At 41.3% G+C, this 18,710-nt stretch overlaps 1 protein-coding gene across 2 annotated transcripts in view; it reads right to left on the reverse strand.

Moving 5' to 3' along the window:
* Window positions 1-18,710, reverse strand: part of GAD2 (glutamate decarboxylase 2) — a 42,083-nt gene that overhangs the window by 10,286 nt on the left and 13,087 nt on the right. For both annotated transcript variants that reach the window (XM_075728332.1, XM_075728333.1), the window contains 4 exons: window positions 9,116-9,195; window positions 5,706-5,760; window positions 4,173-4,289; window positions 2,990-3,054 (listed from right to left, as the gene is read on the reverse strand). In XM_075728332.1, the coding sequence (XP_075584447.1) occupies window positions 2,990-3,054; window positions 4,173-4,289; window positions 5,706-5,760; window positions 9,116-9,195 (317 nt within the window). The remainder of the gene's footprint in view (window positions 1-2,989; window positions 3,055-4,172; window positions 4,290-5,705; window positions 5,761-9,115; window positions 9,196-18,710) is intronic.

The following is an 18,710-nucleotide window of genomic DNA, read 5'->3' on the forward strand; positions in this document are numbered from 1 at the left end:
TAGATGTATACAGTGTCCTATTTGACAGGCTGTCAAGGATGCATAGTGCACAGGATTTCATGTAGTGCAGTGATTTGAGTTTTGATGGTGTAAATCAGTCAACTGGGGCACGTAAAATCTTAAAGGACCCAGGACACACTTGCAGGTAACATTTATGTGAACAGTGCTGAGCATGTTGGAATCTGGCAGTATTTTCCTCTGTAGGATCTGGAGACAGCGCTATAGGTTTATGCATGTCCTTATAATTTCCTGCCAAATTGCTTTCACTCCTTCAAAGCAAGCAACACCAAAATTCACATAGCCACCGGGCAGCACTTCCGTGCTTTCTTCTTTGCTATTTAAATGGGCCTGCGCAAGTGTCTGATGCAAAATCTGTAGGGAACAGTCTTCCACAGGCAACATCTGGCCATTTGGCTTGGCTTTTCAAGTATTTGGCAGCTTTTAATCAGCTCAGAGTCAGTCATCTGATTGCAACACCAAAGCTAATGATTCTGAACATGCATTCAGGTCTATGAATTTCCTTTGATAAGATCCTTTTTAATTTTTATCTATGCCCATGCAGAATCAGGCAGAAATTCTTTAAAAGACTTCTAGGTAATAGCTGCGGTATGGGTTTTCTCAAGCAAAAGGATTATTGAGTGACAACAGCCAGATGTTAATTATCTGCCTAAAACATTTAATTTACCCTAAGGTCATTCATTTCCCCAGTTACATCCCAATTGAACACAAAAAAAAATTAATTATGTAAAATAAAACCCCACCATTTTTCATTTGTTATCAGTTATTCTGGGCTTCAGCCAGTATGTGTTTGAAGAAATTGCTGACTGAGACAGTAAAGGAAAAAAGCTACATGGATCCACAGATGTTTTTTTAAAGCATCTCATGTTCGCCCAAATAACTGAGCATCAAGCACCTATGGGATTTTTTGGCTGTGGGTCACAGACAGAAAAACAAAAGTAGTTTTCCTTTAGAGATTTCAAATGGATGACAGGAAAGATTCAAGGCTGGCAGAATTTGGTCCTCAGCCATCATTAAAAACAGACTGAGGTGCATTCACTGACCAGCTGCAGCCCTGGAAAGGATGCCCAGAACCTGTATGGGAGGGCTCATTCAGCTGCAAATATGCCTTTCTCACGTAGCTGTCACCCCCTGCCCAAGCCTCCAGGAGAGGGACAACAGACTGATACTCACTGATGGTGGCCAGACCGATCTGCTCCAGACACCAGGCGACATGCGACATGCTTCCCTCAGGGTGCCTTGGAGCAGCTTGAAATCTGCCATGTGGGAACTGGAGGGCACCGTAAGCATGGTCCTGCAACTCCTCCTGCCTTTGACAGGCGTATTTTTGCTGGACTGTCTGTTACCAGAAGGATGGGAGTACTCTGAGCACAGAGTGCTCCATTTAATGCTCCCTCTTTGTCCCTTTCTCCCCTACCAAACATGAGTAACAGCTCCAATTCTCTTCCATCCAGACCTGTAATGACTGGGTTGTGCTCTAGTATCTACCATGAAACAGTGATGTCCATAAAAGTTGGGTCTAGTAAGTCTCCTCTAAAGGCACCTACATTTGAAATCTGGACAAAGTGAAAAGAGCCGCTGTGTCCATCAAGCAGAGGAACAGCACTGGAAATGACAAATATCATTAATTCATTGCCAAACATATGGAGATGATGCTTATCAAAGCACTAGATAAAACCTAGTGCAGTTCTGGATCTAAAGCATATTATTTGGAAAATTCTCCAATATAGATTCAACCTGAACTTCTCATTCCAGCAGAATTTGGACAGCAATTTGGGAGGCAAACTCCTTTTTTTCATACTCTGTCCTCACAGGCAGCTGGGTAGATTTTTCTAACTTGCTGGATATTTGGATGTATATCCTTTTAACACACAATATTTAAGTTTGGAGTGCTGGAGGCAGTCTTAACTAAATCAAATTCATAGAACCATTGGCTGCTTTCCAAATTTTGCATGTGAGATGTATGAGAAAGGAACTGAATCATCAAGGTACCCTAATCTTCAGGAACAGGATGAGGAAGTTGTTTGTAATTTTAACTGGCAAGGAACAGAAATTTGATTTAGAGATAAAAAAGGTGGAATGGAGTAATAATTTACTCTAGAACAGCACAAGCTTCAGAAAATACACAAATATAAGAGTGACTCCATCTAGCCCAATATACTTGTGTCTAGCAAGTGGCCTAAATAGGTACCTGGGAAGAATACAAACCAGGGCAAGCATATATGACCTTCCTCCAATATTCTCTGAGCCCCCAGTCATTTGTGGCTCACAGAAGTCCCGAATGTTTTTTATTTGTCTTCCCTTGAATGCAGGTAAATGTTAACATCCTATGGCAAGGAGTTGAAAGTTTCTGAATAAGCAGCTGTTTGTAAGTTTAAGTTCAGTCTTTCCAGACTCTGAACTGGACTGGTATCACTTATGCTCATCCGTGTGTATGTGCAATGTTCATGAGCTCATGAATACAACTGTGTATATCCAGGTACAGATTTACTGAGGTGTCATTAACACAGCCTGGAGGGGGATATTTTCTCCAGAAGTGACAGAGCAGTGGTCAGTGACTGCCAGGACATGTCCAAACTGCAGGTGTATCCACCTTTTATACTAAGACTTCAGCAGGAAAGACCTCTGGATTCATTTCTTAGAGGAACGCAATTGTTAATTCATGTTGGACACTGAATCAGTGGATGCTGCAGAAACCACTCTGGAACTGCAAATGTATGCTGGAAGGAATGAAAATGCAAACAAGAAATGTCTGCTCTTTGTACTACAAAACAAAGTGCCACACTACTGTAGCATTGAACAAAGGCACTTAATGCTACTTCAACTGGAAGGACAGTTTGCATAATTTCTTCATACTGTATCTTGGAGATAACGTCAAATTTTATTTTTATTTATAGACATTGCTATGGTAATCACAAGTGTGTTAAAATGTATTTAATAAATGTGTTTAATTAACGTTAATAAATCATACCTTTCAACGCCATTTAACTTCCATTTGTGTTTCCTTGACATCAGGAGCCCGCCACCCCATGCTCCCTACAAGGCAAGACACATTATCTTAATGAGAAATCTGCACTTCTCCGTGATGACATCTGTGCGTCCACATCAGTTTGGGGCCCTTTCTTTCTTCTTGCAGGCGTGGCATGTTCCAAAATGACCAGGCAGATAGGGCCTGAGGCTTTAGCTGTACTGACAATTTTCTTCCAGTAGCTTGGAAGCAGTGGTCCATAATCCGAGTGCCAACCCTTATCATCTGCTAACCCTTCCCTCGCCACCTCCTCTGACGCTGACACATTGGGCTGCCCTACACTGTAATTAATGACTTGCAGAGCTGCTCCTGGGTAAGCTGCCTTCTCTCTTTTAGCGACTAAGTGATGATAACAAACCAGACTGCGATCTCAGCTGCTCTGGTGAGTTTTCATCGTATTTCCGATCACTACCACTTGCCCCTTACTCATTTGCTTTTGCTCACAAAGATCTGGGACACGCAGGCGTTTCATGTGACTGAGAAGTAGTTTATGGTAAATATGGTAAATTCTTCCTTTGGCTTGAGTTGGAGTGATTTTGGCTGACACAGTAATCTGAAAGCAAGATACCCAGCCCTACAGAAATTCAATTACCAAGCCTTTTTGGAGAAACGATTTGCGAAAATGACACAAAAGCCATTGTAGCGCTGAAAGATGATCCTTCAGAAAGATTTATTGGCAAGAGCCCAGATAAAGCTAAGTAGCCAATCTGATAAATTTCTCTAGCATTTGCATTAACCTGTTCAACAATTTGCAGTACTTTATTTCAGACAAATGTAGCCTTTTCGTTATGTATTTATTTTGCAGCTGCTGCAGAAGCTGAGCCAGCGCTCAGCACGGTCCTTATGTATTTCTTGTACTAATTGCATTTAGAGACAAAACTGAAGGCCAAAAGCACTCAAACTAGGCCATCTTAAGTGTCCCAGTTGCTAAAAGTACCACACAGTCACAGCTCCTAAAATGTCCCCCTGACCTGAGCCTTTCAGGAGTGGTAAGTCAGCGCTTGGATGTTAGACTTAATTACAGGAACCAAATACAATGGGTTTTGTACAAGATGACCCTGTCCAAACTGGATAATTAATGCTAATACACCTTGTAATCCAGCCCCCCACATAAGAGGATACTTACGTCCACGTGCATCCAGATTTTGTATTTCTTGCAGATGTCTGCAATCGCTATGAGAGGATCAAATGCCCCGTACACTGTTGTCCCAGCTGTGGCACTCACCAGAAAAGGAACAAATCCCTGCAAGAAAGCACAGAGGTATTTGGCAAGGTCAGGGTGCTGCAGCCTCCTCAGCCTGCAGCCGCCCCGACTCCTCTTGTGCTGCCTCTACAGCGAGCCCACAAGTGTCTCCTAGAGGACATGCCTGCTACATTACACTGGTTTTCTCTTAGTTTAGATGCCAGCGAATTATAGTTTCTACCTTAAGGTGGCAGCAAACTTCCAAACCAGCACCCTTTATTAGGATGCATGAGACAGGTAAGGGCTCAGAACAATTCTGCTCCATGCCACCTGCCTAAACAAAAAGGTCTGCTTTGAATGATGTTGTGTAAAACAAACCTCACCCAGGCTCCACAGAGCAAGAAATCTCTCTGACGGACTGTGCCCTGGGCTGTATTCTAACTATCCCAGTGAATGTCTGGACATGTGGTGGCCCAGTCCTGTCAGCAGGAGCATCTTGCCTGGGGGTGTCTCCTGGGGGCAATGCACGGGGAGGTGCGGGGCTCATCTCCAGCCCCATCCCTCATGCAGAGCAAGGAGACGGCAATCTCCACGAAGGCCAGGGACCATCTCTTGGATTCCCCCTGCTAAATGCTGTCCCTCACAGAGAAGCACTCACTGTCCATAACATGCCATAATTTATACCAGTGATTCATTTTAAATTCACTTGTAGTTCTGTTGATTTCATAGACAGTACTCGGAGCAACAAAGGTAAAGAGAGTGGCTACATTTTTTAGAGCTGGGGTTTAAACTACCAAAAAGGTCTAAACTTACCTCTGCGAAGTGAAATACATGGTCATTAGGTTTAGGTGGTACTCTTGTGATGTTGCCTTTCATTTTTATCTAATATATTGCTTTTCTTAGATGAAGTAAGCTTTTAATGAAGATTTGTGTTCCTAATGAGCTTTGAATGCTGTGTTTCTAATGATTATTTACATAAATGTTGTTGAAGGCACAGGACTAAATTCATTGCATACTTTAATCTGTTGTTTTAATTATAGCTTCTATTAATGAACACATACAAAAGTAGTGCGCTTTTAGAGATGTGTGGATTTTAGTGTATCTTCCATTGTTTTGATGACTATGAGGAATACTTTCAGCATGTTAAAGTACATACAAATTACCCAACTGATTACCCTGTTTTTGCCAATATTCAGCTGAGGAACTGCATCATAGGCTGATAATATAAAAAAGGAGGATGTTATGCAGAGGAACACATAAAAAAAGCCAAATAGCTCATGGAGATTATAAAGTAACTCTAAACCTATTTTCTCAATAACTCTTGCCTCACTAATTGCCAGGCTACATTTCTGAGAAATAAATCAAAAGTTAATGGGCAAGCCTACTTTGTTTTACCAAGGAAAGCAAAACAACTAGCTGTATCATTCTTGGGGTTTTTTTCTTATTTTTTGGAAGCAGAAAAGCTAGTAAACTTACTTTTTGTTTGGCTTCAAGAATTCTTCTTTCAAGGTCTGATGGGATCATTTTTCCTCTGGAGCAAGAGAAAGTTGTATTAGAAATTTGATCTTGAAATCAGCTCTTGCTGTTACTTCTTCACTTAACAGGAAACCCAAAGAACAAAGTGCTTTTTTTGCCCAAGGCTTACACAGCATTGAAAAGCACAGAAAGAATCTGACCATTAGTCCAAGTTTTTACCTTAATTATTTTGTCAAACAGTTTGCATCAATATGGTGCTGGTTAACTGAGAGGAGTTATCTTGTGGCCACCCTCATTGAAGACTGATGCTGCTCCATGGAGCCTCCTGGTCCTGTTTGATGTTACTGCCCTGGGAATATGCTCCAGGCTCCGAGGGAGAAGCTCAGCCCAGGGTCCCAAGAAGCTCGCTGGGTGCCAAACACCACGGTCCCCTTTCAGCAGGCACAAAAAATGCCAGCTGAGCCGCATGGCCTTGAGCAGCGTGGCTCAGCTCTGGTGTAAGCAGTCATTTCCATGTTTTCATCCAAGGGATGAACTCATTTCTGGGTGACTATTCCACAGTTTGGTGCATATGTGTTCACATTTGCTTGAAGCAGGATATGAGAAGAAGCTACCAGTCTGGACTCATTAAATGCACTGTCAGGCCCTTTGTATTGCCTGTATACTGTATTTGCAACACATTTAGTATGAACCATTCACATGAGATTCAGACGCAACAATATAAGGTTTGAAGGCTAACTTATGAAATCCTGTAAATGAATTAGGCACAAGGTAAAAACAGTGCTGATATTGAATATTGTTAATTCTTTGCTTTGCTTTAGCCACAAGCAAGACTAGCTAAGAAGAGAGTATGCGTAACAGCAATACAAACATGACAGCTCCCCACATTACAGGAATAAACTCTTCATTGTCTTTAAGTGTTGACCATTTAGATTTTTATGTCTATATGTACTCTGAAAGACTTTTTCAGTTTTTAGTATAGTTGGACACTTTTTTTTTCTATCACTAAAGCACTGTTTCCTGTTGCTATAAAAAAACTCCCTTTCCTAAAGCTCAAAACAGCAGTTTTACGGAAACAAGTAAAACCATGAGTTTTAGTTTTACTTTTACATTAAATTGCTGATTTTTTGTAGTAAGATACTGCTACATTTTATAAGTTTTCATCCTTACACAGCTCACAGTAAGTCAGTAATTATTTCAGTAGAAATGGGTTTGCACTACTGAGTTTTTTGCAAAACCTGTCTAAAAATTAGCCCTAATTTTTCTAATAGAAGTTCAAGGTCTAAAGAGTATTCAACTCATTGTGAGTTACCCCCAGTTACATGACATGTTCAGAGAAGAGCAGTAGCTGTCTTATCTTCAAAAACTGTTTCTGGGATCATTAGAGGAATAAAGAAAAAAAAAAAAACACCACCATGCCAAAGGAAGGCAATGAGTTCCTCCTCCAAACACAGTTTAGATGTTGGTCTTTAATTGTTTCTACTTTATTGAGCTTGTACATACAAACACACACAGAGCTGGGCAGAACCCTTCACTGCCAAAAATTTTACCAAGACAAGTGATTATCCAGTCCCTGGTCATGTTGAATATGCCAGGCCCTACCAAGGAGCAAGCAGTAGGCTGGCTTTGGGAGAGACAGAAGAGACTCAGCAGCAAAAGGACAGTGAGGATAGAGTAACTGTTGGTGTCAAAGTCTTCTCATACCACCCACATCTGTACACAGTCTTCACTGCTGCCACACCATACTAAAGTGTTTTGACTGCAAACCTGCAAGTAATATCCTATTGCTACCAAGATGTCTGCATGGTAGTAAAAGAGGCAACAGAAATATATGGTTGTCCAGTTCTGGGGTATGAGCAAGATCATGATTGGCCTCGTTCTCCTGGCTTGAAATTCACCACGCATTTACATAGTCCCATGACAGAGCAAAACAAGGCAAACTTGGCAGGTGTGGGTCAGGATGGGGAAGAGAAGAGCCACCAAGAAGTGTGCTTGGTCATGCTGGAAACACCAAAAAGATCTCATGGAGCTCCTTCATCCTCCCACAAGTCTGCATCTTCACAGAGGGTCCTCTCCACTGCTCAAGCCCATGTATCCTGTGCAAACACCCCACTTTGTCCTGGTGGTGTCTGCTGGGATCAGGTGAGACACACAGTAATCCTGCTGCTTACTTCAGGGTGTGCAGGGTAGGCATTGTGGTCTTCACAGAAAATCACCATGCTGAATTTGCACAAGAAGAAAAGGAAGACACGACTTCATTCATCCATGTATGTGTTTAGTGAATAGAAACAATCGCAGGTTTATTTTGATGTATGTTGGTTGTGTTGATGTTGTCATTAATTCCTCTTGAAGGTGTGCTCAGTCTTTTGTTAATAAAGAGATAATAAGCCCGTAAGCCAATATGCAGGCGCTGCGATTAGCACTGTAAATTGCCTAGTTGATGTTCTTCTTTTAATGTGGGAGCAGAGTATTTTGATAGCAGTAAAACCTTGCATTTATGCTAGAGCCATAAATAATTCAATACCTTCTAACAATGATATTTGGGACTCATAGTAAGACCATATTCTATTGAAAAGATTCTCAGTAGAATTGATAAGGACTGTTCTATTAATTTTTGTCCCATAGAAAGCATGTTTTCCCTAAAATTTAAAATCTTCATCAGAACATGTTGATTTTGTTAATATTCCTTTGCTTTCTCAAAATGGGTTTTCACAGAGAATCAAAACCTTTTAGTTGGGTGAGTTAAACAAGAAGTTAACAACTACCACCAGTTTTGTACTGCTGATGGGACCTGTAGGTTAGGTGCCTGCTGTGCTACTCCTCTCCATGGGCCATCCTCCCCCTTGGCCTATGCTGCCCACAATGCTGCCAAGACCCCCTCTCTCCATGTCCCACTGCAGGGGTGTTCCCATCAAGGGCACTGGGAGAAATGTAGTCCAGCTGAGAAGGATGGTGAGAGCACGAAGTAACAGAATTACATTAGCAAATGCACCTCAATATTTTACTGCTTTAAAAGGCCCACGTCAGTTCATTTTAATGGATCAAAATGTGTCTAAATGCTCCATTTTGACCAAAACAAGCTTCTTCCTCATTTCTTAGCAGAGTGTGTAAAGAATGATTGTTAGTTGGACTTTTTATTTCACTTCAGGATCAAAGAAAAAGAAATATCACAAATCGCTGAGGAAAGGCACTTAAAGATTTTGGATGAGCTCCAAAAACTGACTCGTAAAGAAGCTACTGACAGATCCAGTTCCTCACGTGGGATAAATCACTGTAAGGCTGCTAATGATGATAGTGCTATGATGAATTATACCAACTGTTGACTGCATCCTATATGGTCTCTCTGAGCTGGGCACCTGGTGATCTTCTATGTACTGATAAAAAGTGCTGTATTTGGCATCTTTACTTACCTTTCATCACATCTAATCAGAATCACACTATCCGTACCAATACCCAAGGCTGCAGCTCCTTTCTTCACAGAAAAGTGACTCTGAAAAAAAAAATTAGTATTATTTATTATTTTTATTATTTTTTCTTATCCAATTTAATATAAAACACTACACTCTTGCAAGCCCTTCAGCAAGTAGTCCCACACAGGCAGTAATTCTATTCATAGACTTTTTGGAAACCAACCACAGTAATTTGAGGCTTCATATCAGGTCATGACAGTCAATCAGAGAAACAGCAATCACTCTAATCTGGATTTACTCCTGGAATATTAAATACACAACTGTGGCTGATGATGGACCCAAATTCTGTCCTTGATGCATACCTGCAGCTTCTATTGCTTGTTCAGATTCAGCTACGAACTTGGTTCACTGAAACAAAAAATTGTCCCCTAGAGAATTCATTTAGTTCGTAGCATCCAGAGTGATGTGCTTCTGCTATATAACTTCTGGCCAAATAATATACTGAGAGAAATTAAGATAGAAGGCCTAATTGTGATCTCATGCCAGTGAAAGCTAGTAATAATTCCCATTAATAAACAGAGCTACTGCAGTTTAAAATCCGAACTGGGCTATTAGTAAGACTATTAGTTAATCTGTATGTACAGAATAAAAAGTGGAAGTTACGTACTGGAGTGCAAGTCAGCCTAATTTTCCTCTAGCTCATATGACTTAACTCCTGAGCCAGTGTTGTTTTATAATTCTAATTTAAATCCTAGTGATGATAATAATGAAGTAGTTTTGTATCAAATTATACCACCAAGAATCTGATTTTTTATTAACTCAAACACAGCTGTAACAATGTTGTCCAAATTTTAACTACAGATTATTAAACTTAAAAAATGGAAATTCTTTGCATATACTAAAGTACCATTAGCTCAGGATGTAACACTATAGAAAAGATCAGGGAGATAAAAATCTAATAGGGTGTTCTGGGTGTCTGAGATGTTAAAGAAGAAAGGAAGACATAGTCTGCGGGAGTAGAGAAGCAGACCACAAAGCCGAGAAGTAATCACTATTGTTTTGTCAAATGTGTATTTGGCTTCAACTGTAATGAGAAGAGTAGAGAGCTACAGGGGAAGAGATGGACATGACGGTTATGCACGTCCGCTTCACTTAAAGGCCGCGAAGTCAGTGGGATTTCACTGCATACTTAAGGGTTCCCTTCATAATGAACACTTTGAGAAATTAAAATCAGTTCTAAATCAACTTTATGAGAGAGGAAGAAGAGTAGAACTGCACCATGCACCTTCAATTAAGTAAAAAACCCCCATGTTTTAAAAATCACTCGGGGGGTAATGATCGTTAGTAGTCCTGACTACTGTGGTTAAAGTTATATAAGAGTTTCCACTCCAAACTCCTTTTTTCACACCCCTGTATCTCACCGCTTGGCTGAAATCCCTCAAGTTTTCATGATGCCCATAGAGTTTTTCAATGTTCAGACACTTTCATAGAATCATAGAATCGTTTAGGTTGGAAAAGACCTTTAAGATCATCCAGTCCAACCATTAACCCACACTACCAAGTCTACTCTAAGCCAATCAAGGGTAGACTAGACTAAACCATGTCCCGAAGTGCCACATCTACCAGTTTTCTGAACACTTCCAGGGATGGTGACTCCACCACCTCTCTGGGCAGCCTGTTCCAATTCTTGACCACCCTTTCCGTAAAGAAATTTTTCCTAATACCCAACCTAAACCTCCCCTGGCGCAGCTTAAGCCCATTTCCCCTCGTCCTAAATCGTTTAGGTTGGAAAAGACCTTTAAGATCATCCAGTCCAACCATTAAAGAAGAAGACTGAAGAAGTTCAGATTGTTCTTGAGCCATGATTCACTGATGATACAAGGACAATTTGAAAATACTTCAAGTGAATGATGTTTTTCATACTACGTTTTTTTTTTAATGCAGTGAGTTGGTATAGCTTTCCCCCATGGCGCATGGCTGCAGTATGCCAACAATGCATACTGAACAGCCACTGACCACCTTGTCTAGACCTAAAATCAGTTTTTAAGGCCCTAGTACAACAAACCATCCTAGCCCCTGAATTAAACACATTCCGAAATGTAAACATATGCACGCTGGACTGACTTCTGCATCAGCTGATGATCAAATGAAATGCATACCCATGCGCTTAGATTAGCAACAAGGGATTTGTGCCTGAGCTTCAGTGTTTTGCTGAATTACACTGGGTTCATCACAGCTAGCCTAATCAGCCTTAAGTCATAACGTAGGCTCCCTCTGCAGTCCCAGGGGAAACAGGCACCTCCAGGGAAGGATTCATCCAGCACAAGGGTTGCTGTTTTGGAGTGGGGGCTGAATGACATCAGGTGAGGAGACTTCTACCCCTTCCCTGTGGGCCAAGACCTGTGATACTGTCTGTGGGAGCGGAAAGTGTACAGCACCTGCAGGCACCAGTGCTCTGGAAACGTAGATATTTGATTTTAATGCACTGTTATTGTCTAGCCTATTAAAACCACAGGTTAGTGATATGCTCAGATTAGACATGGAGTTTGCCCTGTTGTGCTTCTAGCTTGAGTCACAAAGTGCTAGGAATTATTCACACTGACATCAAGGGCCTGGTCAGCATCACACTGGTATTTTTCATAGCATGTTCTTTATTTCATGAAACCGAATTTTTAAACAAACACATTTCCATGAACTCTATCAGCTTCACTAAAATCAGTGGACTTTTCCCCAGTAAAAACGCACTGTAGATTAAGGCTTGGACTGAGACCAATCCACAAACTCCTACACGTGGAAGATACTGAAGTCTCCTCCCAGCCTTGCGGGTCTCCCTGAGCCCCATGGTGCAGAGGTGCAACTTCATGAGAGCAGGGAGGAGGAGAGACCATGAGGAGGCTACTAGCATCAAGAGACTTACAAAAAATTCCCAAGTTCAGGAAGATATCTTTGAACTTTGCAAAAATTGAAACAGAGCTAGAATATTGCCAGCATAATGTCAGTTCATTGATATGCTATATGAAGCTGGAATTGAATTTATATACTTAAAAAAAAAATCTGGTTTTTATTCATGTATTACACAAACTGATGTGCACATACTGGGTAGTGTAATATATAAATACAGGTAGAGACGTAGGAGTGAAGAGTCACAAATATATTTCACTGGGTTTTGAGTCAATGACATTACATTGATGAATTTTGCTCCTTATTCCATACTAGTTAAAATAGATTTGCTATTGTAATTTGTTTTTCTAATAGAAAATAGAACTATTCAAAATGCCTTAAACAAGAATACAGATTTGAATTATTTACTATGAGGAAGAAAATTAAGCCCATGTGCTCAAAGGCATCCACTGGAATATGGCCAAGCTCAGCTGCTTCACTGAGATGTCTCATGGCACTGCTAAAACAGCATTGGGGAAAAAATGAATGCAGTGCTGATAGCTCAGTTGCCTGAAGGCTTTTTACAGACTGAAGGGAATTCAGCAGTCAGGAACAAAAACGGGTCTAGGGATAAACTGGGAAGAAATACAGAAGTCTGTGCACAGAAGGGCAAATGCGATTACAATTTCTAAACAAACTTTGAATATGAAATTGCTCTATCTGTGTATACAGTCACAGATAGATGACTACTGTTTATGTTTCTGTGTCTCAGGTAACATCAGAGGAATTACTCCAACTGCCTGAGAGGCTCTAAAAGAGCCAGGATGAAAGTGAAAATGGAAAAAATAGTTTTAAGACCAAAGAAAACTTTCCTAATGATGATGAATATTAAACTTTGTTTTAATATTCCTGGGATGGTGCTGAAAATTTGGTTGCTTGTGTAATAGAAAGGTAAACACAGAGAAATATAAAGGTCAAAGAGAAGGAAAGGCTTGCAGAAATAAGCCTGGTTAAGCAGAACTACTGACAGATTCAGCTGGGCTAAAGGGGAAGAAGGACGTTAATTGTGATCCCTTTGGGAATATGGGGGCTACAGACTGTTTGGCCATGCAAGGAAGTGAGCTTGAACACCATCTTTCATGACACAGCCATGCAGGAGTTATGCAGGTCAAAAAGGGAGGACAGGGGCAGACTGCCTGATGCCAGTCCTACAGGAAAAAACAGGCTAAGAGAAGCCAGCAGGACCAGATTTTCACCACTGTCCTGTGCTTGCCAGAGACAGGAGAACATGCAGAGGGGAGCGGGCTGTCACGATGGCTTTCGCCCTCCCTCCTGTCATGCAGTGCTGCACTGTAAAAGGGTGCATAGAAAACTGCAAATACATCTCCACTAGAGAGAAACCTCAATTTGTCTCTGAAAAGAGATGTGGTTAAAATTCAATGGTGAAGGAGAAGGCATAGAGTATTAGTCAATCTTAGTGACAAAAGCATATTATTAGTCAGGAAAAAAAAATGATCTTGAGCCAGAGGAATCTTCCTTTTGTCTAAAATTTCAAATGCTGTTAGGAGTATGTTTGTTTGCCTGGTAGCCATTTTTTCATAGTTAGCTTTGTTAAGTAAAAACACATTGTAAATTTATTACAGGTGCAATAATGAATAGGTCTTTTGGAAACAGAAAAAATTAGAGTAATTAAAAATGTTCTGATGCTGAAAAGTATGGCATTGTTATCTTAAATGAACAGTGCTTCAATATACAGATGTTTCTATTTTTATAGCTTGCTAGATTAATTGTTCATAATGTGGCATGGCTGAAGCTGTCAGGAAGAACGATCCCTAATGCCATGAGCCCCAGAGGTCATGGCTGGTTTTTCAGATTGCAGTTTCTTCCTGCTCAAATAAATCCAGAGTGGCACAAGCTTCGTGGAGGGAGCTCATCAGGAGTGAGCTCCCAAATGCTGAGCAAGCTGAGCCATCCAGCAGCTGAAACCTCTTGGAGGTCTGCAGGATTGGCTGCTGGCACCCCACTGCTCTGCAGACCTGGACCCCCAGCCTCACCCCATCAGCCACATGCCAGCAAAGGAGGCGCATACGCTCTCCTCTCCATCTCCCCTGGGCTTTAAACAATGTGGGATCCCTGGATGTGTAGGCTGGGCTACTTCTCTTCTGATTAAGAAGAGAATAATCATCTATAAATGTGTGCCTGGTCTGGGCTTGCTGTCTGGGCACCCTCAATAGTGGGGAAGAAAAGGTACCTCCAGAAGGCACCTCATCCCTGAGGCTTTGGCACCCATTTTAGACTAGGATGAGCTGTCTTCTGCAGATCTCGCTCTCTTTTATTGGCTATAAAATGTACATACACTAACTCAGATTGAATGTTTACAATTTAGGTGATTAAAGTGACATGAATCCTATCTTTAATGTCTCATTGTAAGCTATAGCTTTTCCTTCAATTATCTACAAAAAGAATATACTGTGTCCCATCACATTTTTAAATATATGATGGTATGTATGATATATATGTTTGCTATTGTTCCCCTTAGCTACTCCTATTCAATTTTTGAAGTGATTTGTTAATGTCAAAGGAGAAATTAATACATTAATGTTTCTGCACAACATACTAATATTTCCATCTTTTGCATTTTTGAAATAGAATATTTCATACTGCTTTTCTAATCCAGCAAGACTCACAACTTGTTTTTTTCCGGTGTGAATAGTTTTACAGCATTATCTGTGGATAAGAAACATTGCACTGATTTCAGGAGGATCCTGTGGCAGTGTAAAAGTCACAAGGTATCAAACAGGTGAAGGATTAGACCCAAGTGATGAATGCCTCTTTTGGGACAGGCTGCCCTAGAGCACTGCTTTTCTGGAGAATGGTTTTGCTTTGATTTGAATGAAGTTACTTCAATTAAGTTGCTCCCCAAGTAAGACCAACTTTTTCACTGTTTTTCTCTGGCTTCAAATACCACCAAGCAATACTTTTCTAGTTATTATGCATGAGGTAATGCAAAGAAAGAATGTTTGAATCCATGAGTTTGATTTTTAGTTTCCTTAGGTGGAAACAAAAACACTCCCTACTTACTCTGAATGCTCAGAAGTATAACTTAACGGCTTCATAATTTATTCCATCAAATGGAAAACACGATCTCCAGGCTCCTCAAGTCTTTCCCTGGAACTTCCACCACACAGGTCACCGCTTGGACAGCTTCTTGCAGGTGCCAGGCCTGGAAACTGCCTCCTAAGTAGCCTGACTAGAGGGCAACACTATGTGCCATGAAGTGGTGGGACAAGAGATCAGCTTTTCATTCTGCAAGAAACCAACCCAAAATCTTCCACAGGCTGTGTGAAATGGAGGTCTGTCGAGCTGTCTGCTTTGAGACAGAAGTCACTTTTAAATTTACTTCTGTCTCAGAGCCAAGAACCTCCGTTTTAGACTTCAGAAAGTGTTCAGACAAAAACTTTGCCAAAGCCACTCTTCTCCCACAGCTACTGGTGTAGTTTGCTGTATTCCCTGCGAGTAATGGGGCTTGTCCACGAGGGGAAATCAGCTTGGAAGAAGCTGAAGCGGTGATATATTGCAAACTGCCTCCTCTGAGCTAACTGATGTGTGGATGCTGCGTGTGCTATGGCTGTGAGGGTGTTCCCCTACCACTGCAGACAAGCCACCTCTTGGAGATGCTCCCAGTGCTCCCAGTGCTCCCAGAGAACAAGGTCCCTCTGCGTAATGTCTGGTGGTCTACAATGCTGACAACCTTATACTTGAGCTGCCAACAGACCGTCCCTTTACAGTCGGTGGCTGCCGGAGCCATACTCCCAGTGAAGCCTCAGGCAAGAGCCATTTCACCCCCAGAGCAGTGCAGATGGGGGGATGCCAGAGGCAGAGACACCCTCTCTGTGCTCCCCTGGCTCTCTGACTTGGTGAACTGCCAATTCTTACTCTGTGGTTTCTCTTCCAAAACTAAGACAGGAGTTGTATTGCTGTTTCCCTGGCGAGCACCTGACAAGGCGTTCCTCTTTGTGGTGGCTGCTAGAGGGAGTGGGAAATTAGGAAAGCTGATGTGGACTACATAAGCACCGTCTTGCTGGGTTGGAGAACAGCAGAGATGAAGAAATATCTATGCCTTTCCAATTATGCCCAGCTTTTTTTCATTCTCTGAACTGTGGATTGAGCCTGTATAGCCCCCAATTAAACATCGAGTCCATGTAAAAGCTGCAAGTCTCTTCAGCTATTTTTATACTATCAAATAAAAAGGTCAAAGACTCTTTTGTAACCTGAACCCAACTAGTTCTCTACAGCTAAACTTTTTCCCCCTTCACTCCTTTCCTCCTCAGAGTACAATGTCTTTGTCCTTTTTGCCTGCTAGGGTTGATCCTGCTCCATGCTATTCCCAGCTACTACTGGATGCTGTCTAAGAGAGTGCTAGTTGGCCAGATCAAAATCGCAACAGGGAATGGGTTAAAATTCAATAGCACCTGGCTTATAGGCAAATGGATCAATAAAAATATTCTGAGAAGGCAGCTCTTCCTTTCAGCTGCTTTCTCCACACTGAAAAAGGGATGTGCTGAGCTGAACATTCACAGCAGCCTAAAGCTGAGGCACTGGGACACAGGAGGAGGCCTTAGAAACATAGAATCATAGAATCATTTAGGTTGGAAAAGACCTTTAAGATCATCCAGTCCAACCATTAACCTAACATTACCAAGTCCACCACTAAACCAATTAAGGGTATTGTAGCAATTTCATCTTAGATTTTTCATTGTTTGAAACGATAGACTAAAATAGGTTTTTACAACTGGCATCCATCACTTTTACCCCTCTGAGTCAAGGTTTCTTGCGTCACGTGCAGTCCAGAACAGCTGCCTTGAAGGACATCGCTCTGCTCCTGCACCAGCGCAGATGAAAGAACCACTGATGATACGCTGGTGAATACAGAGGTTTGAATTAAGTCCTGAGCAAGCGCATCTCAGTGAAATTATTCCTGGGCCAAGACCAACCTAAGCAGTTTTGTGTACTTTCACCATCACTGGTGAAACAGAAATAAACAGAAGCAGAGTGAGAGATAAGTCACGGTCCTACTGAACAGCTTGGGGAAGATCTGCTTACTGGGAACATGCACAATTGGAATAGTCACATAACCTATTTTAGGCACGTAATGTAGGTTGCCTATGTCAGGAGGCTGATCTCTGTGTATGGTCAATGCACAGAAGTAGGTGAACCCCTCCTGAAGGTGATTTAGAACATCTAAATTAAGGAATATTTAGGTTCCTAATTTGGACACTCCCAATTTCCCTCCAGAGGTGCCCCTCTTCACTGATTGTGCAGGGAGTGAGGCTCCTAATTTAGGAACAAGATGCACTCCTAAATGAGGAAGGGGATTACTTAGGAGCTGTGAATTACTCCTTCCTTCCCTTCTCCCCCACTGGCAGCTGAACCTATCACAGCATCAGATTGAGGCCAGATTCTGATTATAATAATATTGGTGGCAACTGTGGTGTAACTTCATTCCTTTATAGTAATGGAAGCTGTAGATTGGTAGAAATGAAAATGCAGTCCAGTCTGCGATGCTGATATTCTTGTCTGAGAACTGTTGATATTGGAGTATTTACTTCTGTTTGAAAATTTTGAGACAAAAATCTCAAGTGTTTCTAAACACATAAAGTAACTTTAAGCTTTGTTTACTATCACACCACACATGCAGAGCATGAGGATTTCCTCATGTATCCTGTTTACAGACTGCTTGTTCCACAGCCATCATCTTACAAGAGCATCCAACTGTGGCAGAGAGAAACCACAATCAGGCTGGGGACTCTAAAATAAAGTAGAAGATCATTGTGACGTGATAAATGACATTCTCATACCTTAGTGTCTATTCAGGTTCTGCAGGACATTTCCTATCTAAAAAGGGGACTGCGCTTCTGGGCCTCTGCAATTCCTGTAACAGTCTCTGCTATTTTGAGGGTTAAACCCTGATCCCACATTCTTCAGGCAATTAAGGGTTAAAGGACCCTATCACTTAGCATGGTTTCTTAACTTCCCTAGAAGATGTGCCATTACACACTTCACAAAAAAACCTTGACTGAGGAAGCAACAAAACCGTAATTTCAAAATACTTTTATAATGTAACAGATTTCAGATGGTGTTCTATGGATTCGCTTGTATATTTGGGTTTGGAATGTTTAATTTTCTAAGGGAACTGCTTCTTCTCTGGCATGAAAACACAATTATTAGAGCTCATTTCATTATTTTGAGACTGATAGCACAATTTGGTTCATTGTTTAGCATTCCATTGCTATGACTACAATGAAATTCTGTAATGATTAATAGGATTTGTTATTTTAAATAATCATGCTGAACCTTATTTGCAAGACTTACTAAGTCTGTAACTTCCATATGAATAATGCATCTCTAGCTGCACAGCCAACTTTGGAGAGTTGCTACTCATTTGTAGAATATCCTTCTCTCTGACTGCTTTGGGGACAATTATTCTGCAGTGTGGAGCCCACAGTTGTGTATCGCATCTCATCCTACTGCCATGAAAGGCATCCTCAGAGGGATTTCCTCCCAGACATTTCTGATCAGTTTTTAGGACACTTTGCTCTTCACACTCATGCAGAATGGAAACACGTTCTCTGATAAGTCAAAAAAGGTACTCAGGAGGATATTGTCACCCAACATGGACAGCATCTTGCTGAGCCCTAGCCATAAAAGAGTCCTT

The sequence above is a fragment of the Pelecanus crispus genome, chromosome 2 (assembly GCF_030463565.1).
Source record: "Pelecanus crispus isolate bPelCri1 chromosome 2, bPelCri1.pri, whole genome shotgun sequence".
Classification (NCBI taxonomy): Eukaryota; Metazoa; Chordata; class Aves; order Pelecaniformes; family Pelecanidae; genus Pelecanus; species Pelecanus crispus.